The sequence below is a fragment of the Pongo pygmaeus genome, chromosome 8, assembly GCF_028885625.2.
Source record: "Pongo pygmaeus isolate AG05252 chromosome 8, NHGRI_mPonPyg2-v2.0_pri, whole genome shotgun sequence".
Classification (NCBI taxonomy): Eukaryota; Metazoa; Chordata; class Mammalia; order Primates; family Hominidae; genus Pongo; species Pongo pygmaeus.
The window spans coordinates 22,697,084-22,721,074 of NC_072381.2; the positions used below are offsets into that span (position 1 = coordinate 22,697,084).

The 23,991-nt window shown below is 41.9% G+C and overlaps 2 protein-coding genes across 2 annotated transcripts in view; both read right to left on the reverse strand.

The window, feature by feature from the left end:
- PIP4K2A (phosphatidylinositol-5-phosphate 4-kinase type 2 alpha) overlaps positions 1–23,991 on the reverse strand; it is a 179,261-nt gene that overhangs the window by 11,788 nt on the left and 143,482 nt on the right. The window contains exons 6-7 of the mRNA XM_054503573.2: positions 21,031–21,069; positions 3,842–3,955 (exon numbers count right to left, since the gene is read on the reverse strand). Of these exons, the coding sequence (XP_054359548.1) occupies positions 3,842–3,955; positions 21,031–21,069 (153 nt within the window). The remainder of the gene's footprint in view (positions 1–3,841; positions 3,956–21,030; positions 21,070–23,991) is intronic.
- Positions 7,893–8,929, reverse strand: LOC134740139 (uncharacterized). Its single transcript, XM_063669643.1, has one exon. It carries the CDS (start codon positions 8,389–8,391, stop codon positions 7,912–7,914), a length of 480 nt encoding a protein of 159 aa, XP_063525713.1. The 5' UTR covers positions 8,392–8,929; the 3' UTR covers positions 7,893–7,911.

Consider the following 23,991-nt stretch of genomic DNA (forward strand, 5'->3'; position numbering starts at 1 on the left):
GGCTTCACTGCGGGGTCTGCTTCTGGCTCACTGCAGGAACACAGTATATATTTGTTCTTTATTTTTTAAGAACATAAGATTTCAAAGTGTGAAGATTTTTCAGTCTGTAGGTCCCCTGCTTTTCTTCTTTTCCAGCTTCTCAGAAACCACCTGCTAGACCTCAGATCTGCCTCTTTTTCCCCCAGAATATCCCTTCTCATCTAATTCCTTACTAATTGAGTCCTTGCTGTGACAAATCTTTGAGCTACAATCTTCCTTGAGATCTTTACGAGTCTAAGACTATCCTTCACAATGGTTTTCAATTGATTTATTTAACTATACTAACACACTGTGTTCTACCACATCACCATCTCCCAACATATCTGTGAAGTAGAATTAAAATGCCAGTCAACCCTGTTTAACGGTTATATCTTACCACTTGTTAAAAATTATAATCCTCCTTTGGAGCAATTATCAGAAAACAAAGCCTCCACTGTGCTCTCACAAGTATTTTTAACTTGTGTTTATGTCAGAGTAGTTACGGACTGTGCCCTCTGAGGGCCTGACGCCCCAGTCTGAATTTAGCAGCTTTGTGCCTTTGAGCAAATTACATAGCGTCTCTGGGCTCGGCTTCCCCATTCATCAAACTAGGGTAGGGGCAGGACCACTGTCAAGGGGCTGTTTTGAGAATGACAAGTGACACTGCATGGGAAGGACTTGGGCTCGATGTGCTCCATAAACGCTGCTGCCCATCCCACTACTCCCACCGCCCTATCCCCTCTCACCCATCTCCATGGATGGGGGGCTATAAACCTCAGACAACTGAAATGCCCTGTGAGGGGGTACTCCTGGATGCCACAGAGGGAGAACAGTTTTGCATCATGTGAGTCAATGACAGGACAGACCAGGGTTGATTCTTCAGGGCCATGATCAGAGTTGACAAAGCACAGGGCAGAAGGCAAAAGTGCTTGTCACTCCTCATACACCGATTTGTGTGTGTGTGTGTGTGTGTGTGTGTGTGTGTGTGCAGAAAAAGACTCACCTGTGTTACATGCAAAGCTATGTGGATGAAAATACCCAGCATGGCACAGGAATAGAACAGGGCTTCAGTTATAGAAAAACAGCAACTAGAATCTCAGATGAAAATTAGTTTTCCTAAAATCTAGATTTCTTGAGATGAAAATTAGTTTTCCTAAAATCTAGATTTCTTGAGCTGTAATACACTCAGATCTCCTACTAGAGGCATTAAGGAAAAACAGCAGCAACAACAAAAAACTGTAATGAAACTCCAATGGGTCAGCCAGCTAAATTAGAAAGCATGGAACTGATGAAAAAAGAAAACTCGATTAAATTCTAGCCTCATTATCACCATCAGATGTCAAGCTACTTCACCATAATTACCTGCTTAAAAATTTAATGATGGTTCTGCATAAATTTCAAAACTAAAGACACTGTTATCAGCTATTGAGAATATTTTTAAATGAAAGAATGTTTTATACCCTGCCTCCATTTCAACGAAATAGCTAAGTGCTTGAGCCATGTATGGGATTAGACTATCGAGTCCTCTAATCAATGGTATTATTAGAGACAACAAAAGAGCTAAGAGGATCCTTCTGTAATTCAACTGTAAATTTGAACTGCTTGAATTACATTATTTCTGGAGTCTAAATATCATAGCGATATACTGCCAACAGAAAAAAAAACATTTTTTTAATAGGTCACAGATAACCCTAAGGGCTACTTTACCATAATTGCTAAAATAATATTCTTCTCAGTATCAAAGATTTGCTGATTAATCAATATAAATCCAAGAGTATGTTTACTAAAGATACTTATCAATTGGATCAAACAGATTCCAAAGCAAGGGGGAAATGCTTAACTAATACATTTTATTAATAACCACTGACAACTGAGGAAAACTAAACATTCCTTAATGAAAGACTGGAGGAAAATGTTACAAGAGAAAAGCAAACACTTGTATCTTTTTGTTTGTTTGAAGTAGATGCTTACAGGCTAATAAGCACAGTGGGTCATGCCTGTAATCCCAGCACTTTGGGAGGCTGAGGTGGGAGGATTGCTTGAGGCCAGGAGTTCAAGACCAGCCTACGCAGCATAGCGAGACCCCAGACCCCGGTCTCTACAAAAAAAAAAATTCAAAAATCAGCCAGGCACCGTGGTGCATGCCTGTAGTCCCAGCTACTATGGAGGGTGAGGCGGGAGGATTGCCTGAGCTGGGAGTTTAAGGCTGCAGTGAGCTATGCTCATGCCACTGCACTCTAGCTTGGCCAACACAGCAAGACTGTCTCTAAAAACAATGGCAACAAAAAAGTAGATGCTTACACCCTTCACAATTAACCAATATATAGATTCTAATCCAAGTATGTATACTATAAAGGTTAAAATAATGTAAAAAAATTTATTAGACTAATTTATGACCTACAAATATTAACTACTAATAACTTGGTCAGTGTGAGTTTCTTGTAATAAAAAGAACTGTTAGAAGGTTAAAAATAAATTATACTGCTTCCGCCTTCATGGGAAATACACATGTATGACACTCATTCTGTGGCTTTAGTCATTTTCTTTTTTTTTTTTTTTTCTTGGTTTAATGACAAGAAAAAGACAATCTTCCCACAAAGCCTCTCTCTAAGTAGCAGATCTGTACTGGTGTGCTGGGAAGTGTACACAAATGAATGAAAGCAACAGCTAAGAAAAGCTTAGTTTAGTAGCTGCCTAAATTCTAATTCCCACTGCATTGTTTTGTAACTCAACGAAGTCCAAGAAAATAACCTTTTTTTGGCTGGGCGTGGTGGCTCATGCCTGTAATCCCAGCACTTTGGGAGGCTGAGGTGGGTGGATCATGAGGTCAGGAGATCGAGAACATCCTGGCTAACACGGTGAAACCCCGTCTCTACTAAAAATACAAAAAATTAGCCGGGCATGGTGGCGGGCGCCTGTAGTCCCAGCTACTCGGGAGGCTGAGGCAGGAGAATGGCATGAACCTGGGAGGCGGAGCTTGCAGTGAGCCGAGATTGCGCCACTGCACTCCAGCCTGGAAGACAGCGAGACTCCATCTCAAAAAAAAAAAAAAAAAAGAAAGAAAATAACCTTTTTTCCTGGACTTATGAAAGACTTAAATGAGCAAATCCAATGGAAAAGCTGCAATGCCTTTATCATAAACTAAATGACAGGAAAAAGTACATTTTAATTGTTTAGAACAGTGTTTACAAGCAAAACTCCATCATTATGGACCAAAGCGCCTTGGACACTGTTCTATGTCTCTCCACTGTCCCCTAAGACCTAGTGTCCCAAGCTGCCCCTGTGCTAGTCCCACAATGTGTAAGGGGGCCTCACTGAGCCTCATGACATGGTTTGTGGTGAGTGGTAGAGATAGGAAAGCATTAAGTGACCCAGGCTATGTTAGCCAGCACTGACTTGTGCTTTAGAGGGAAAAGTGCCAAGACTCTAATAGTGACTGAACATTTGTTTCTCAGATGCTCTGCTGGTTGACATAGAGCCCAGTACTCCCCTGGCCCCTCTTAAACTGGCTGCTGTGGGTGGGTCAGTCTTTGTGGGCCATCCCAATACAGAATACAGGGGCCTGGGACCGGGGATTCCCAGTGGATGACAGCAGGTGCTTTCTTGTGTTTGGTGCCTAAATGAGAGGGCTGCTAAACTGGCATGTGTTTGCTTTAAACCAGATCATGTAACATGAGACACCTTCATGTCTGACTTTGATAAGGTAGAGTATGCAGGTTTTTGCCTTGAATGAAGATTTAAATAGATGGTTTAAAAAGCTCCTAAAACCCAACAGGGCTGATATTTATACAATGAGTCTGACCTCTCCACTGACTGCTCTTACCTCAACATCCTTTTTTAGTTTTTCCAGGAAGACCTTCTTGTTGTTGTCATCAATATAAATCTTTTGGCCTTCATTAATGAAATCATTATCTTTCAGAGTTGGCAGTTCTTTGGCCTAAAACAAATGAGAAAAAGAATGACAAAGACGCTTGAATAAAACCTAAAAAAACCACATACACCTTCCAACCCTGGACATTGAAGTTTGCCCCTTTCACCGCCCCCACCCCGTTCACTACCACAGGGGTCTTACCCAAACAATAAAATAGGAGAAGGCTTGAATACCACCGGGGGGCGCCAGTGAGCCCCAACCTCTGGAAGCATTCCCAGGAGCATGGGGTGGGGGTCAGACAGATTCCATATTATAAGGCTTTTAGTAACACATTTCATGTTTTTCAGAGGAATGAACCTGACTGCTTTCTTAGATTCACTTTCTTACAAGAAGTCTAAGTATAAAATTTGTATTCGTCAAATACTTTCCCAGGAACCCTCAATTTTCTTACTGGTACAACCCAACTCCATCCCTCCTCCCACTTTTGGGTAGCTGTTGCTAGGCTCACATTACAAATAACATGTTATCTTGTCTCAGAACAGCTCTATCCATAATCATACCTACTTTCTGCACCAGGAGAACATGTAGCCCGAGGTTAGCCATCTGCCCTTCCAAGCCTTCCTGTTCACCACCCCAAGAAGGAAATTCTCTTCTCATTTGGACAATATCAAAGAAAAAAGGCCTTCTCTTAACATAAACGTATTAAGATGAGAGTTCTACCTTTTACAAATGAACGAGAGGGTGAGCTAACAAGTAAACTGCACTTATGGCAACCAACACAAAGCAATGAGCGACTATCAAAACATGGATCATGAGCAGAAAACACTGTAGCTTGTATTGCAGCAAACAGGATAATATAGGCATATAGTTTTAAAATAGTGTGGATTATTCTATTTAACTTTGTGCAACCTGCATTCAGTACGAGCTCAAAATAATCTCCCACCCCTTTCAGCTAACCATAGCTTGTTTATTTCAGCAGAAAGAAATCCAATGTCATGCACTGCCTTTGCCTGTATGTTGATGAACCTGGAATGGTCCTCTTTTCCGTAGGTGTGAACCAAACGAAAACAAAATAATCCAAGGAAACAAGATGCTGTCCTTCCTGGCTCCCGCACTGTTCCTCCTCCCCCCTTATTCGGAGCAATGAAAGAACACTCCCTGGGTCCATCTCCTGCATCCCTCACGTGCTTGAACTGTTCACTTCGCCTCTTATTTATAAAGTATAGACACGCATGCAAACATAGTCACATCTATTTACACCAACACATATGTACATAAATTATGCATTTCTAAATTAGTCGCTTTGGCTACTAACTTTGAGAAAATTTAAACAGTTTTGCAACTTTGAATTAGATATAACCACAATCTTTATAAGCCAAACAGAATTAATCCTTACAAAGCAGGTACAGCAAGGCCCAGAAATGTCAAGATTCAATTCAATAAGCAGTTACTGAGTGAGTCAAGCACAGAGATGCAAATATGAATAGGTCACAATTTCTGCTGTAAAGGAGTTTGTAATCTCGTACGGGAGAATGATATGAAAGCAAGTAGGTAGAAAATAAAGCAGGATGTGTATGTAAGATGTAAAGATAAATACTAAGATTCTGGGAGAGACTGATCTAATTCCAAACACTTTTATGCTGAGTTATAGAGTCTTTAAGAAATGAAAACGCAAAGCCATTCTTCACAAAATCTTAGGATGCGCCTGCTAGACTTACCCCCTAAATCTGTCACTAATAATTTTAAAATAATGCAGTACATGCACCCCCCATTCCCACAAACCTTGAACGTGAAGACAGCACAATATTAAAATGTTTGAGTTCATCACACTAGATTATAAGGTTTCTCTCCTATTAGAACTGTAAACATAATGAAGTTTCACCAAGAATGAAATGCAAGGTTCTGAAGTTTAACAAAACTCAGAGGGCAGTGAGAAGATAAGCACTGCCCAAAATAGAAAACTGGAAGCACGTTAGAAAAAAGGGTTGAAGCCAGACCTACACACAAAAACAGGAGAGATGGAGAAGGATCGTAATTTTCCCAGCAGGCACCTTGGGCATTTCTGTGTCATTATGTGTTGGCGATGGGAGGTGTGTGGGTGGGGGTGTTAAGGATTAAGATATCTGCCTCAATTCCACAACTCATTTTATACGTGTAAGAAAAGAAGGGTAGAGGGTGTTTTTTTCTGGTTTTGTATAAATGTGAGAAACCTGAAGGCAGAGATGACAGACCCCAGACAAGGCAGTAAATTACACGCTGGATGTGTGTTTGTAACACAAGTCACATTAATGAAGATGAATGCCACTTCAGGTTCACCCCAGCAGAATTACCTCATGTGACAGGGAAAGTATAATCCTACCTCATAAAACTCTGGACACCATGTACTCTATGACTAAGCTGACTTGTGAATTTCACAGGCACTAGGGACGTATTTAGATTGGATCAAGTTCAAAAAAGGGCACCCAGATTGGCTAAAAGACTTAAGGGCTTATTGAAAGGATCAAGAGGCGAAGGCGGATCCTGGCAGGGCAGCTGCCAGCATGGAATCTAACACTGGTCTACAGATATCAACCTCCCAAATGCTTGCTGCAAGACAGAGCGCTCAGGGGCACGAAGGTTTTGGGGTCATGAATCCTGAGGTTGCAATCCTGGTTCCAACCCTTGCTTGCCAGGGACCAGGGGCCAGGTTCCTGGACCTCTCCAGCCTGTTTCCATAGATGCAGAAGGGGGAAAACATGCAGCAGCCTTAGATACCCTGCTTAGCGCTTTGTGTGCGTCATTTTATTCACATCTATCATCTACCTTTAGTCTTTGCAACAACCTTAACTATTATTCTTATTCACATTTTACATTCAAGGAAACTGAAATCATGCAATTTAACTAAGGTCTCAGAGTTTGGTGAGTGATGAGCTGAGATGGGAACCTTAATCATTCTGCTAAGGTAGAGTTGTGCTGGGAACTCAACCAGAAACCATGTGACAGATTCAAATAGTGGTGCTTATAATCCCCATCACCACCCCCATCATCATCATCATCACTGTGAGCATTTAATAAAGCGCACAGACTTAAAATGGGTATTATAGGTTGAAAGACTTTTTTTTTTTTTTTTTTTTTTACAAAAACTTAACTGTTCTTTTTTTAAGAACAAGATAGGCTGGGCATGGCGGCTCACACCTGCCATCTCAGCACTTTGGGAGTCTGAGACAGGTTCACTGGAGCCCAGAAGTTCGAGACCAGTCTGGCTAACATAGTGAGACTCCATCTCTACAAAAAAAGTAATAAAACATATCAGATAGGCGTGGTGGTGTGTGCCTGTCATCCCAGCTATTTGGGAGGCTGAGGTGGGAGGATCGCTTGAGCCCGGGAGGTCAAAGTTGCAGAGAGCCATGATCGCGCCACTGCACTCCAGCCTGGGTGACATAGTAAGACCCTATCTCAAAAACAAAAAGGAAAAAAACGAGATGACAAAGGTTAAGTCACCTGACAATGATTCACTCTCAAGAAAATCTTACTGCTTAGCTTTTTAAAAGAAATTTCAATATATCTCTCTGATAATGAGCAGTGCTTATATTAGAAACATCTTTTTTTTTTAATGTGGAAAACTATACTATGATTTAATGAACTTAATAAACTCTTGGTGTAAAACTGCCTACAAAGATGACGTCTGCAGAGCAGCAGAAAATTAACTGTGGGCAGCGACAGCTTAATGTAGCAACAGATTCTACACTTTGCTTTTAAACGCTGGATTATTTGCGCTTAGAGTTTTCCAAGCTTGTATTTAGTCACTGGGTCTGGTTCTTTAACGAGTGTCTTTGATATCTTTTCTAGTTCAGTGCAGAAACAGCCAGAGGGTGGAGGAAACCCCCAGGGCTAACTAAAGACAGCTCAGAAATGCTTCTCAGCCGTGGACTCTCCGAGGCCGGCTTCCAGCCAGTGGTCAGCAACCTTTCTGAAGTGGCGGCAGGCCGAGTCTTTATTTGCTCTGAATTCAGCTCTGGCCAGTTTTGTGCAGATCAGAGCCTCTAAGTAAGGCGGGGCGATTGCTGTACGACCCTCTGTACTTGCTGGGAGGGGACGAGGGTATGGGAGGGAACTGCTCTTCCCACCCCGTCCTCCTCCGTGCGTCTAGTCCTGAGCTGGGACTCCTGCCCAGGTGGGGGGCCCCAGAGCTGCTCCAAGGCCCTGGCCAGCTGAGGCCCCGTGAGTAAATACAGCCCAAAGCAGAGCCAGGCTAGCACAGGCAGGGCTGTTTTCTGTCTTGCATGAGGTAATCTGCTGCGGTGGGTTGGATTCCAAGTGGCATTCATCTCCGCTAATGTGATGTGTAAATGCACAAACACAGCCACAGGCATCAGCAGAGGGACGCTGTTCCCCCTGCAGCCTGGCTGTCCTGCTTCCCGTTCGGATGAAATGAGCCCTTCACTGTCATGTGGAGTGATGCCCGACCCCAGGTCGACTGGGCATGGCTCAGGTTTCCACGTAGGAGACAGACTGAAGCCCATGGTTATGTGAACACACTAGATCCAGGCTGCCTGGGTTGTAGCTCCGCTACTCCACTTATTAGCTATGTGACTCTGGCAAGTTAAGTTACTTAACCTCTCTGTGACTTGGTTTCCCATCTTTAAAGGGGGATTAGCAAACATAGGGTTGTGAGATTGCATGAGTTCACACATGTGAAAAAGCCTAAAATGGTGCCTGCCACACAGTGTGTTATACGCAAACGTCGTTATATGCTAGTCATGTTCTCAAGTATGGCTTATGGATCTAGGAAAAGCTCATCGCTGATCAATCCAGAGCAAGATTTTTCTTTTAAAAAATATATTGACATATTTAACATTTTAACACTAGCTGTGATGTTCTAGGCCAGTTGCTTAATCTGCCCAAACCTCAGTTTCCTTACTTATATAATGGGAAATTAATAACACTGTACCTATGTAATAGGGTTAGTGTGCAAATCAAATGACACAAAGCACATAGTGCCTGGCAATAGTAACTTGCTATGTTTGTTTCTTCTAAAATAGGGTCTTTAAACTTAGGATATCTTCTAGTTGATACCTGGATGATTAAAAAAAAAAAAAAATTATGATGTTGGTAATCTAAACCTTGGTGTCCAATCTTTTAGCTTCCCTGGGCCACACTGGAAGAAGAATTGTCTTGGGCCACGCATAAAATCAGTGAACACTAATGAGAGCTGATGAGCTTAAAAAAAAAAAAAAAATCACAAGAAAATCTCACCATGTTTTAAGACACTTTACGGATTTGTATTGGGCCGAATTCAAAGCCGTCCTGGGCCCCATGCAGCCCGTGGGCGACAAGCTTTATTTAAACGATGTTTAAAATTTCCTTTGTTTTTAGGTTTTATCTGCTAGTTACAAACACGTCACATGAATTCTCTACATACTGCCTTCAAATTTGGAAGACACTTCTGTTACTGCACACTGCACACAAACCTACCATACATGAGGGCAAAGTTAGTAGTTCATTTCACTACACAGGACCCACAGGGAACACAGAGGATACATGAGACAGGATGCATCGAAGGTGACACGGCCCGAGGCGCTGACCTCCCTGTCTTGGTGGCTCTAGTTCCCTACACTGCTTTGCAAACCTCAATTGTGAATTCTCCCAGCTAGAAAAACCTCTGCGATCACCTGCAAAAGCTATTCCTAGTAGGAAACCTCACTGAAAAGACCTTTTTTTAAACTGAAACCCAAATGAGAGTAAAACGTTCCTATCTTATAATAAAAATCGGACTGGTTAAATTCCTGAAGTAATAAAGATTTTGAAATTTATGATATTTATTCAATATATGGAATAAGATGTAATGATTTTACGTATCTGGCCAAAGACAGAAATTTGCTAACTTTTGTCTTACCTTAATTTTCCATGGGTTAGTTTTTCTCAGCACATTATAATAGTGGATAATTTAGTGAATGCTGTTTTGCTGACCTAAAGCAAAAATCCACAGAAGCGGAAATCTTAGTAGCCAGAAAATATAACCAAAATACTAGGGAATGGTGAACTCACTCCTAGGGAGCAGTGAACTCACTGGGAACATTTAACTTGCTATGAGTTGTAAAAAGAAAATTTATTATAAACATTTGTATATATATAGTACATTTATTATAGACATTTCTCCCTCATTTTGAAAAGTTTTTGGCTTTTAAAGCACAGCATCACAGGCCTCAGCAAGTCTACTGTAAGTCAACAGTAAGAAACACACTGTGTGATAATACAGGTCATGGTCAAAAATATTTTGTGTGTCATTAAGATACAACATGAATGTGAGAAGTGAGATGCACACTCAGCTGGTCAGAGCCTGAAGATAACCAACACACCCGTAAGGCTTTCAGTGTATAAAAGCCTCTCACTAGAATTACTTATGCCCTAGGGTTCAATACAAGGTATCAATGATCTCTAAGGACAGATTTGGCCAGGGGGTTGGGACTAAAAAAGTGAAAATGTATCAAGACAGTTACAAAGTTTAGAGCCCTCATTTTTAGAATTTCTAAACACATGCCGCCTTTTAGCAGAGACCTGTGGTATAAAAATAACAGAATTCTATGAGAGCAAAGGAGATGCAGCACTGTTTGCTTCCCAGCAGAACTGATAAAAAGGAGCTAAAAAGCAACACCTAAAAAATTCCTGCTTAATATTATTTAGTACTTTTATGCTTAAAAATTCCAAATGACTAAGAACTTTTGCAGAATTTCTAAAACCAAAACCAAAACAATGTGTTTACCAAAAGAGTTAAATGCTTTATTTGTTTCAAGTGGGAATTAACTTATGTGTGTGTGTACATATGTGCTTATTTCATTAGGTTCTGTGATTTGATGCATAACTGCTGTCATTCATATGGAGTTTAGCAATATTGGATATTACAAGGTTTAGTAAAGCCAGAAGTTATACAAACATTTTATTTTAGTGAGATTTTAAAAAACTATCTTTGAGATGACACAAAATTTTTAAAAATCACAAATTTCAAACTATAGTTTGAAACATTAAACAGAATTCAAACTAAAATATCACTGGATTTTTAATGATCATTCTAAACTTTAATTATACAACAAGAGCCAACTGAATGGGTAAATGGCCATTAATAACTGGAAATAGAAAATATATGAACCTAAAATGCACAGAGCCAAAATCTTTATAATATAGAGCCAAGTTTTTACTTTAGTCTGGATGGAAACCTTACTGGGAAGAAGAAATGCACCCAGTCACACTTGAGTGTCTAATGCAAACAGGATTTTGGCACTAGGTTTTAATGCAAAGGATAATACATATCATAGCACTCTGTGATTAAAGGACTTGCATTTCAGAATGAAATGAATTTTTTGTTTGATATGCTCATTTGGCAACCTATTTATTATTTTTTAAGTCTAACTGTAAGCCTCAATGTCAAAGACTGCTGCCGGGTGTCCTTTTGATATGCTGTTACTCTGACACTCAGAGCTGAATGCTCCACATAAAAAATATGTAGTAATTATTGTTTTATGTTAGAACTGCTTGTGTTCCTGATTTACTTGTAATTCCAAGCTCACCCAAATGAAAATAAACTTGCAAAAAAAGAATAAAACCCCTTTTGCTGTGCTTGCAAAAATCTTCATAAAAATCAGCATCTATGGAACTGAAAACATAATTTACAAGTATTTCTATAAGGGAAGGAATTTTAGGTAATCCTTATGTTGGAGCTAGGATAAAAATAATTTGATGGAATAACATATTTGGTATCAATTCTGGGGTAATAAGAGATGCTAGAGATTTATAATAAAATCAGTTCTGCTTCTCGGAATATCTAAGCCACAAATTTGATATATCAAAAGGCAAATTAGTGGATACCGATAAAGTTCATACAGAAGTAGCAAAGAAAAAGGGTGGTTTTGCACAAATAGTACATATGCCAACCTCCTTTAACTACATAAGCAGAATGTCTATACAAGTTAATCGTTTGAGAAATGATCTAAGAGGTCATTAATAACTTCTAATTTTCACAGTGAAAACAGTGAGAATGTGCACATCTGTGAATAGCATCCAGATGTGAACATCTGATAATTTTTATGTTGAATCTGTTTATGTATGAATGTGGAAAGAGAATATACCTCAACATACTTGTAAAACAGTGCTGTAAGTAAGCTGCGCAAAATTGGAGAAGCCTAAGTTATAACTGTTAGAGCTGGCAAGACCTAGCTGTTGGCAATTTTCCCTCAAGCTAATATGTAAAAAGTGAAATTTATTCCTTTTTTAATACTGTCATATTTTATGACCACAACTCTACGTGGTGATGTCAAAGGTGACGGTTTGGTCTTCCTCCACAAACTGGGATATGACAGCTGAACTGCATACAAGACCTACAAAATAAGACCTACAAGATGGGTTCGTTCCAGTTGGAACAGAAGATTCTGGTGCGCAGATATCTATGGTGATAATCTAAGAAATGTCAAAGGCTGAACACTCAAGGAGTTTGCTAACTCCTCTAGATGTCTGGTTTAATACTAACATGTTAAAGATCATTATTTAATTAAGAATTATATATCTGTAGCAGCTTGGTTTAAATTCAGACCACATACTGAATTTTGGAGTCTTCTCTCCACCCCAACTTTTTCTAGAACTAAGAGTTGTTAGGGTGAAAACATTCCCATACCTAACAGCACTGCTCCATGTGTGCTTGGGATACTCTGAGTTGATTTCATTCCAGTGAAATAAAAATTAATCTGAGGCAAATGAGAGCTGATGCACCACCATAAGCCATAAGTCATAAAGCCTTGAGGATTTTAATGCTGTCATCTGAGTGAAAATCTGGAAAGTGCTCACAAGAGTCACTGCAAGTGATCCTCTCTTTTTGTCATGTTGCCATGCTTACCAGTTAGGAGAAATCCTAAATGAAGCTTTAAAACTTCATTTCCAGAATACCCCTCATGGTTTATGGGGTTCTTATCTATATCTGCTGAACAGAACATTTTTTTCCCCATCAATCATAGCAATCACCTTAATCTATATCTGGAATAGAGAAGATTTTAGTGATGGTCAGGCCAGGACTTCTCCAAGTGGGGCTGACTGCTGAACCACATCTCTGGAGGAAGGTCCAGGAAAGCTTCATTTGAAACAAGAGACTCTCACCAACACTACAGCATGAGGAGCAATGACGCAAGCAAATCCTTTAATTTTACAAACAAGGACAAAGTCAGATGACCTATACTCAAACCCCATTAATGCAGCCCTGTGCCCCCAGGGCTGGGACTCAGATCCCCTAACCCTCTGTTTGGAGTCCTTCACCCAAATCTCCCTTTTATAAAATGTCTCTGGTCCAGAAGGTGGATGTTACTGGTGCCGCCTTTAAGGTCTGAGAAAGAAGCCCTGCTTCTGCCCTAGTGGGAAACTTTCCCCTGCACTTTGGGTAGTAGGATTGGTGTCCCTAACTAACACTGGCTGGCAAAGGGGAATGATTCCCTTCTATCTTGGAAGAAAAGGAATTTTACAGAAGGCGGTTAAAGCATTAGCTGAATTGAGGGCCTAAAAAGCTTGACAACCCCCCTTTAACCAATAATCCGCCCACAGTGGAAAAGGAGGCACTTCTTAGCTGAGCGGCAAATAAAGATTTCCAGAAGGATACACTGCTGTGCTTTTGTGTCACGTTTGGGGAGCCCGCCGCCCTGGCCACCTTGCTTCAACGGCAGCCCAGATGACCAGATAGGGGTAGTAATTAATTATAATTTGTTACAATTTAAAGACCACAAAAGAAATGCTGAAAACTGGTTTCGAAAAGCATTTTTAGACGTAAGGGTATTAATGATTAATCCTCTGGAACCCTCAGTTGGTAATAGGTAAAATGTCGGAGACGGTGACAGTCACTTAATTGCTGGTGCAATTCACAGTGCCTGAGAATCGACAAGGCGGCTTTTTGTAGCCCATTATCAAAGTGTCAACAATGATTATTGCCAATATAGTTACACAAATGCCAATTGCAGGGCAGCTGTTTTCTTTCAAATGGGTTTCAGGAAGAAGGCTGTATGTTAAAAGGAATCTTCTTATTGTGACCTATGGCTCCATTACACATGCTTTACTTTACCTAATAAAATCAGACATGAGTTTTGAGAACTGTGCAGGATGATGAACAAAATGCATATTTGTGTAAATCCCCAGGACTCTCTAAGAACATGGGATTTTTAAAGAGTCAGGTCAAATCCCCCAGAAATCAAGTGAGTCCAGTTATGTTTTCTTTTACTTCCCCAGGTCCCCTGCTGAGTCGCTCGCTAGCAGGCAGCATGCTAAGACTGTCATTTGTAAAAAGCAGCCCGCTCAGCTATAATTACTAATTTGATGTCACACTGGAATTGCAGCGCAGCTGTGAAAAGATCGACCACCAGGGAGGTTCGCATTTCTCTGTCTCATTTAGAGGAGGCGAAACTGCTGGAGCCATGAATGGGAGATGCCCTTCCATTAAAAAGGAAAGAATTAAAGAATAAAACAAGTCATAGCAGCTGTCAGAATTTGACAATGGTTATTTTTTGTTTAAAGCCCTGTTCTGCTCTTAAAAAAAAACTCAAGACATCTGTACATGCATGTTCTGAGACTTGTTGCCATGAAAGTGATTCCATTGTTAGAATATAACTTATTTCCTTCAGTTCCATCTTCATGATTATGCTAATGCAAATCACACTAATTACATGTCAAGCTACAATCTAAGAAATGGGACTTGTCTGCACCTATAACGCTAAATATTTGAAATGACAGTTTCAAAACTTGTCATCAACAAGTTAAAAGTATGGAAAATTAAAACAGTTATAATGACTCATATGAAAGAAAACCTGGGAAGAATAAGAATTGAGATTACTAATTAAACTGTCACCAGAGATTCTCTGTGTGGATTTTTTTTTTTTTTTTTTTTTTTTCTGAGACAGGGTCTTGTTCTGTCACTGAGGCTGGAATGCAGTGGTGTGATCACGGCTCACTGCAGCATCGACATCGTGAGTTCAAGCAATCTTCCCACGTAGCTGGGGCCACAAGTGTGCACCACCATGCCCAGCTAATTTTTTGAATTGTTTGTAGAGTTGGGGGTCTCGCTATATTTCCCAGGGTAGTCTTGAACTCCCGAGCTCAGGCTATCCTCTAGCCTCAGCCTCCCAAAGTGCTGGGATTACAGGCATGACACCATGCCCAGCCCTCTAGAAATATTGTTCTTTGTACCATAACCATCATTTGGAAAGGAATATGGTTATATATAATAGCAATGAATATAATATTCTTGCAAATCATTTCATTTATAAAAGGCTAAAATGTAGTGTTTTTAGCCTTCCCCAAATATTTCAAACCAGAGGTACCAGTAGATTGTTTTGATAGCATTTAGTAGACTGTTTTGATAGCATTTTTTCCCCCGATGTCTGATCATAAAAAGGAGTATTTATGATTTGTGAACACAACCAATGGTATGCTTTTTGGAAGAGTCAAAAATCCTAACTGATTATGGAAAGAAAATCCAAAGGTTGGCAGAAAAGGGAAAGCAAAGACTTTTTTTAAAAGTTAAAAACAAACAAACAATGTTTTTAAGAGTTTGGCTTGACCGGCCGCGGTGGCTAATGCCTGTAATCCCAGCACTTTGGGAGGCCGAGGCGGGTGGATCACGAGGTCAGGGGATCCAGGCCATCCTGGCTAACACGGTGAAACCCTGTCTCTACTAAAAATACAAAAAAATTAGCCAGGCGTAGTGACGGGTGCTTGTAGTCCCAGCTACTAGGGAGGCTGAGGCAGGAGAATGGCGTGAACCTGGGAGGCGGAGATTGCAGTGAGCTGAGATTGCGCGACTGCACTCCAGCCTGGGTTGACAGAGCGAGACTCCCTCTCAAAAAAAAAAAAAAAAAAAAGAGTTTGGCTCTATTAATACATTTCATTTCATCTATTACAGTTTAATAAACGTTTCTAGATTCTACAAAACACTGCCGTATCAGAGAGAGAAGGCATGGCATGATCTCTACCGAGCCATGAATGATGACTTTCCCCTGGGTTCGTTCTAGACGTGCTTCTCTTCTCCACACGCTCCTCCTGGGTGACCTCACCCACTTCCCTGTCTCTGCTGACCGTCCTTCCAGGGAGGATTCCCAAGCCCTTTGTTTTCAGCTAAGACCCCCTGTGCAGCCTCTCGTGCCTACTGGATATCTGTTCTGACGCCACCCTGACATTTCAAATGCCTCCTCTCTCTCTAGTCTGGGGGATGTATCCCCAGGGAAATCGCTGGGGATGTGGTCGGTGAGGGTGGGTGGGAGCCAGATTGCAGCAGGTGACGAAGTGAGGAGGAGAAGAGGAAATAGTGGATATTTCTTTGGCCATTTGCCCTTTTACTGTGCATGAATGAAGGTACATTTTGATCTCTACCCTACTGTCAAGGCAGGCACACACTCCATCATTTACCAATTTCTATTACTTTGACATTCCACATCTTCAAACTATTTCCTCTTCCCCTTCCCAAGTGAGCATTTCTAATACAGAAGGTTGGGTGGGGTAGCTTTCTGCAGCCTCTGTCTTCTGGAATAAGAGTTATTAGAAACCTCAACCACAAAAAGAAGGCTAGGGCACTGAATTCTTCCTCAGGGCAACTGTGCAGACAATTCTAATGTTTGCACAGTGTAAGACACAGTGATAAAGACTGCATTAAATGTACAACTTTTACAAATATGTACATCTGAAACTATGAGCAAAAATGCTCAAGCTCTTCAAATAGAGGAAATACAAATTGTTTTGCTAACATAGTATGGAAACAAATAATTTATTTCACTACTTTAGAAAAAAAAATCAAGTTTAAAGATCAACTGTTTCAGCACCATATTTAACTCTGAAACAATGTTTTTGTCAATGTAGTAACTTTTTCCTCATTTTCACAATGGGATTAACATGACTTTTTGATAATATGCCCTTAAAGGAAAGGAGAGACATGAACTCACAAATATTTACAAGGCAGTGTGGCATAGTGGTTAGAAATGTGCGCTCTGGGGCTGGTGATCCCAGGCTCAAACCCTGGCGCTGTCACTTCCTAACTGTAGGACCCTGGATGAAGTTACTAAACCTGTCAGTAAAGCAACTTCATCCACTCAAAGGAAGTAATGACAGCACCAGTCTCATCTGGTGACTGTTAAGGATTACACGACATAATTCATGTACAATTTAAAACGGTCTGGCATATAGTTTGTACTCAACCAGTGCCAGTTGTGACTTCCTCTAAGCCTACCTCCTAAGGAGATGTTTTAAGGAATGATGGCTACATGTTCATATTAGATACAGGATAAAAGCATCCTAGCAGAGTCCTAGAAAGATGAGTTCTCGGTCAAACAAATTCTATTATTCCCTTTTCATAGAAAGCTATACCAATAAAGGGGCTAAACATTTTTTGGTGAGGAGGGCAGTGAACTGTGTTTCATGCCCTGGGTTTCTGGAAAGTGTATTAAGTCCCATAGGTGAAACAGTGGAAAGGAAGATAGGTAAGTGAATGTCCTGCTTCGCAGGAACCATTACAGATATAGGAAGTCAAATACATGTGGCTTTCCTCTCTGTGTGCCCTTGTTTTATGATTTAGCCTTCAGCAGCAACCACGCCATTAGCTGTAACTGTCCTTGTTGGCAGTGTTTACTGTCAGAGCAGGACCAAGCCCTTGTTGACTGAAACTGAAGAAATCAAAATGAATGAAGGAAAAAATTCCTGCTAGTGGTAGTCCCAAGGAACTTTGGAAGAAAGTAAAAACAGACCCACCAACATGGGGCATCATGTGACTCAGGGGCTGGCCTGTCGTACGATGCTGAAGAGGATGTGTGACTCTGTACACACTCTGGTATTTCCTCTGAGGAGAAAATCTCAACAAAATTTAGCCTCTGAGCTTCTCATGGGCTAAAACTGAAATACCTGCTGAGTCTTCAGTACCTGGAAGAAACATTCACTCATGGCAGCATGGAAGTCGACAGTCACTGTTTCTGCCTCTTCTGGCCAAGGCCAGTGCCTTAGAGGGGGTTTACACGAAGGTTGAATTCTCAAAATGTACATTCACTGATGTACAGTAAAAGGGCAAATGGCCAAAGAAGCCCCCACCATTTTCTTCTCTCCTCCTTACCTGCTGCAATCTGGCTTTGGTCCCCACTCGCCCTCACCGACCAGGTCCCCAGTGATTTCCCTGTGGATACATCTCTGGACAACTCTCCATTCTTACCCTACCTGGCCTCGTGAAAGCATCTGACGCTGGGAAGTTCATTTCCTCTGGTTCCTGGAAAATTACTAGAGTGAAAGTTTCATGAGGATGGGGACTGCATCAGCCTAGTTCCACGAAGCAGTTCTTAAAACGCTTGGCAGAGTGTGTACTCGTCACAGACACTCAATCAATATCTGAGTGAGTGACCCAGTGTCTCCTGGCTCCTGTAAAAGGTGATGTTCTGCTGGGCTTGTTCTAGACATGCTTCTCTTCTCCACACACTCCTCCTGGGTGACCTCACCTACTTTCCTGTCTCCGCCGACTGTCCTTCCAGGGAGGATTCCCACACTCTTTTTTCAGCAGAGAGCCACTGTGCAGCCTCTCATGCCTAATGGATATCTCTGTTCTGATGCTGCACTGACTGTTGCGGGAAGTCAGGGACCCCAAACGGAGGGACCGGCTGAAGCCATGACAGAAGAAGATGGATTGTGAAGATTTTATGGACATTTATTAGTTCCCTAAATTAATACTTTTGTAATTTCTTACGCCTGTCTTTACTGCAATCTCTGAACATAAATTGTAAAGATTTCATGGACACTTATCACTTCCCCAATCAATACCCTTGTGATTTCCTATGCCTGTCTTTACTTTAATCTCTTAATCGTGTCAGCTGAGGAGGATGTATATCACCTCAGGACCCTGTAATAACTGCATTAACTGCACAAATTGTAAAGCATGTGTGTTTGAGCAATATGAAATGTGGGCACCTTGAAAAAAGAACGGGATAACAGCAATTGTTCGGGGAATAAGAGAGATAACCTTAAACTCTGACCACCGGTGAGCCGGGCAGAACAGAGCCATATTTCTCTTCTTTTAAAAGCAAATGAGAGAAATATCGCTGAATTCTTTTTCTCAGCATGGAACATCCCTGAGAAAGAGAATACACACCTGGAGATATAGGCTTATAAACAGCCCCCCCAGGTGCGCCTGTCTCTTATGGTTGAAACTGCAGAGATGAAATAGACTCCAGTCTCCCATAGCACTCTCAGACTTATTATGAAGAGGAAATTCCCACCTAATAAATTTTGGTCAGACCAGTTGATCTCAAAACCCTGTCTCCTGATAACATGTTATCAATGACAATGGTGCCCGAAACTTCATTAGCAATTTTAATTTCGCCTCGGTCCTGTGGTCCTGTGGTCTCGACCTGCCTCCACTTGCCTTGTGATATTCTATTACCCTGTTAAGTAGTTGATGTCTGTCACCCACACCTATTCGCACACTCCCTCCCCTTTTGAAAATCCCTAATAAAAACTTGCTGGTTTTTGTGGCTTGCGGGGCATCACGGATCCTACCAACGTGTGATGTTTTCCCCGGACGCCCAGCTTTAAAATTTCTCTCTTTTGTACTCTGTCCCTTTATTTCTCAAGCCAGTCGACGCTTAGGAAAAACAGAAAAGAACCTACGTGAATACCGGGGCAGGTTCCCCGATAACTGACATTTCAAACCCCTCCTCCTGCTCTTGTTTGCTATTTCAGGGAGTGGAATGAACACCTACCTACCCAACTGCCTAAACCAGAAACTTGGGGGTCATCCTTAACCCCCTTCCCTCTACGCACACTCCCTGGCACCTGTGGCACTCAATCCCTCAGTTCTGTAGATTTGTCTTCCCAAATCTCTCTGTAATTCATCCACTTCTACCACATCCCAGCTCAGGCCAGCATCTTCTCCGGGCTACTTCATCAGCCTCTCCGACATGGTCTGGCTTCCTTCCCTCCATGGCCTCCTCTCTCCCTGCAGCAAATGCACCAAATCCTCCCCACTCTGAGTCTCATGCCCTTGCACCTGCTGATCTTCCTCTGACTCCTATTGATCCTTCAGGTTTCTGGACATCACCTCCTCCAGGAAGCCCTTCCTTGACCCTGCCCAGCCTGAGCCAGGCGCCCTTGCTATGTGCTCTAGAGCTCCCTGAGTGTCCTGTCCGAGTGTTCACCCCATGATAACATAATTTTCTATTTGAGGTCTGCATCCCCTGCTAGATCTTTCTGTGTGTCTTGTTATTTTAGCCCCTGAAGCTAGGATAGTAGCCACAAAAATATTCACAAACACCTCTAAATGAATAAACAAAAGTAGATTTGCAAATCTATAAAATTCAACTCAAAACTGCTATCATTCTAAAAGAACAACTTTCAGCTCTGTTTTCAAATGGAATAGTTCAGAAAAAGGCACTTCCCAAGGTGACAAGATGGCATAACTAAGAGTATAGATGTACCCTTTACATAAGCATGTGTTGACTTGAGTTAGTTTAGGTTTACATCCAGGAAGCTACTTCCTAAATTCCTATTCAAACCAATCCTTCAAGTTGTCTCTATCTATAATCTTGCATAGTAAACTACATGTGGCTCAAATACTACCTAAGGTCCAGTAAGCCAGGAAAAGAGAAAAAGAGATGCAGTCTTCTTATCCTTAATTTCTTAGGCAAAAAATACTTGAATCATGTCTTAATAGTCGGAAAGGAGTTTGAGGCTCATCCAAGCCAACATTTTACAGGTGAGAAAGCAGACTCAGCGATGCAGAGAAATGTATTCAGGGTCACATTCGGTTTGATATTGGTGAAGCAGTGTTAGGTCCTGGTTCCCTGACCCGCAGGAACGCACTCTCAGCTGTCAGTGCCATTTTCGATTACAAGTTTACTGCACAGGTGGCTGTGTTTTTCAACAGCAAGTTGCATGTGGAATGTTCCTTCCAACCATGCTTGCAACAAATAACTATTTCACTATTCAACAATTTGATGAAGAGAAATGAAGTAGAACTCTCATCGGGTCAATAAAGTGTTTCTCGCTGGTGGCAGCAGAACAGGGAACAGGAAGAATCGCAATAGCCGCGGTGGGAGACTAGAAAGAAAGAGTAAAGGTGATGGGGAGTGCGTGATCATGCCCCCAGGACATGGGGAGACATACAGCAAGGTACTTACCTTTTCTTTGTCACTAGCTTCTCTAGCCACGGTAGAGCCCTGAAACACAAAGCAATAATAAAAACACGCACATGGGAGGCATTGAGTTTCACACACGGAAAATATGAAAATGGCTCTGGGCGGAGCAGAGCGCCAGCTCAGCACCCGCTCTGCTTCGCAGCCTGTGAGGAATGGGCTTCTCATCCCTCCCTGACCATGGCTCTCTGTCCGGCCCGTGTCCCCTCTCTGCAGGTATTCCTGGCCACTGGCCGCTTCTCCAGCCCTGACTCTGTCATGCTCACCTGTGTTTCTGCGGTTCTTATCCACCTGCTGGAAGTTAGAAAACCTGACCACCACTTACTTGAGCAATAACTTACTCAACACTGCATCAGCCCCACACTTTGCTCCTTGTAACAACTGCCAGAAATAGTCGGTCTTGTTGTCTTAAAGAGTCCCACTAGCTGGCTGCAGTGGGACCACAGGAGCGTTAAGTGCCTCTTTCCCCACATTACGTCTTCCTGTGGGCACATCCTCGCCTGCTGACTTTTTTCTGCAACACTCATTGTTTTCTCCCGTCTTAGAGTTACTGATGAACACTCTTTCCTTGCGTGCTATACATCAGTCCCCCACAGCCACTCTCTGACCCCATTTACTCTGGAGATTCCTTCAAAGACACACAGTTTTTTGTACCTCTTTTGTGTCAGGCCCTATGCTGAGTGCAGAGGTACAAAGTGGAGGAAAACATGGCTCTTGATCTCAGCAGTTTGTGCTCTTATTGCAGTGGTGTTCAAAACTCTGCCTTAGAGCTCTGGGTTGTCTAGGATGACATGAGTCTACCTCGGAGGCCGACGGGGAGGCTTTAGGGGTAGAGTCCAAGCAGAGAAACTTCCTGTGGCTTGTGGAAGATTTTAATTCAAAAGAAAAGCTGGGAAACAAATGGTCTGGTGAATTCCTAAGTATGGATGACAATCACGGTGTCTCATACGCAGCAGATGTCCTGTGTTTACTGCATAAATGGCTGGAGAAGAATCACAGGCCAATTTCCTGGGCTCCCTTCCCCTCCTGCACTGGACACCCCTAACTATCGTGAGGTCAGCCAAGCCACTTGCTTCTTGACCACCTGATGAAAAGACATCTATTGCCCTGGGTTACTTGAGTTAGCCATTCATTAAATGAACTTACAGTTGACTTGGGAAAAGTGAAAGTGGCTCTTAGATTGGCCATCTGCAAAGAAATCAAAATTTTTGATTACTGGCTTTCATCGAGCAGCTCAGGCATTGACTAGGATGTGGGCTTCCTGCAATTCACAGATGCGGAAACTTGAACGGAAGAGACTCCTCACACTGGGGAAGGGAGCCAAGACCAGGCTTGGGGGGTCTCCCAGGGCTGATCTTCCATCCCCCTGGTGCTCAGTGCCCCCAGGACTGGAAGATCCGAGGGACGCTGCTGCTGGCCCAGGGAAAATGTTCAATGTTTCTTGGGGCGAGTCAGAGCAGCCCAAAGCTGACCCATCAGATGGAGATAGATAATGTGAACCATTCATGAAGGCAAACCTGAGAACCCGTTCTAAGACCACAGCCCGAGCCCCTCTGCACAGCCATGCCCGGCAACTGTTACTTGCCATGGTCTACTTTCCTTTCTTTAGGGATTCCTGAATATGGACCACAAGTACCTTCCTTTACACACTGATTTTTAACAAAGAATGTTCCCAAATACTTTTTAAAAATTGGGACATTTGTAATACTTGAGCACTGCCTATGCTGCTGGGAACAGGAATAAACTATTCTACTTTGAATTCTTAACCAAGTACTTGGGGGGTGTGTGTCCGTGTGTGTCTGTGTGTGTGTGTGTGTTTCCCCTCCTACAATATAATCCACCCTGCTTCTGATTCTCAGGGAAGCTTCATCTGTATGCAAATGCTGATGATTAGCTTGGGAACAACAAAACACAAAACTCATCCAAGTTTAAATTAATTCACAATAAAAAATTATTAAAAAAAATAGAAAAGGAAGGCCAAGAGTTTAAGCCATGAAATGATGTCAGATGTACAGGTTCCATCACAACTGAGAGCACTGGCAAGAACAGAGTTTATCTATGCCACAAGCCAGAAAGGGAGATGAAATTGTGAAAAGCAAGGCAAATTAAAACTAGAATATCCCATCTCTAAGTATAATTTACTCCAAGATATGTTTACCAGATGCCTACTTGTCCGAGGAGCTATCTTAGGCATTGCAGGGGGATTAAAAAAAAAAAAGTGAAGTAGAACAAAATACTTGCCCTTGAGGCACTTACACATCAGGAGAATGAATGAGGCAACCAAGATTCATTAACTCTCATATGCCATGCCTCACGCTGGACACAATACATATGTATCTTATTCAATCCTCAAAACATCCCTGCAAATGTAGGTAAAATTATCCCTGTTTTAACAGATGAAGAAATGGAGGGTCACAGAGGTTCAGCAACTTACACAAGGTTAACAAGTCATAAAAGAACAACATGTGACTTTAGAGGTCACTCTGGCTTTCTTCCCTGGGAAAGTCAGACAGAGTCCTGTGTGCTCTGAGCAGTACCGCCAAGGCTTCACGAAAGAGCTGGTGCTGGCAAGGGCCCTGAAGGATGGCTGGGATTTCCCCAGGGGCAATTCCAGGGGCACAAAATGGCTTGCTTGGGCTAAGACTTTAAGACAGGACAGGACAAGGGTGTATTTGGGAAGTGGATCCAGTGTGTGGGGACCTCAGAGGTTAGGAGACAAGCCTAGACCATTTCCTTCACTTAGACTAGCATTTCTCAAAGCATGATTCAGAACCCTGGGGTCCCGAGACCAAAACTATACAAAGCCAAAACTATTTTTATAATAGTACTGAGACATTATTTGCCTTTTTCACCATCTTGATATTTGTATAAATACCGCAAAAACAATGGTGGGAAGAACTGCTAGCAGTTTAGCATAAGTCAAACAGTGGCACCAATGGGTATTAG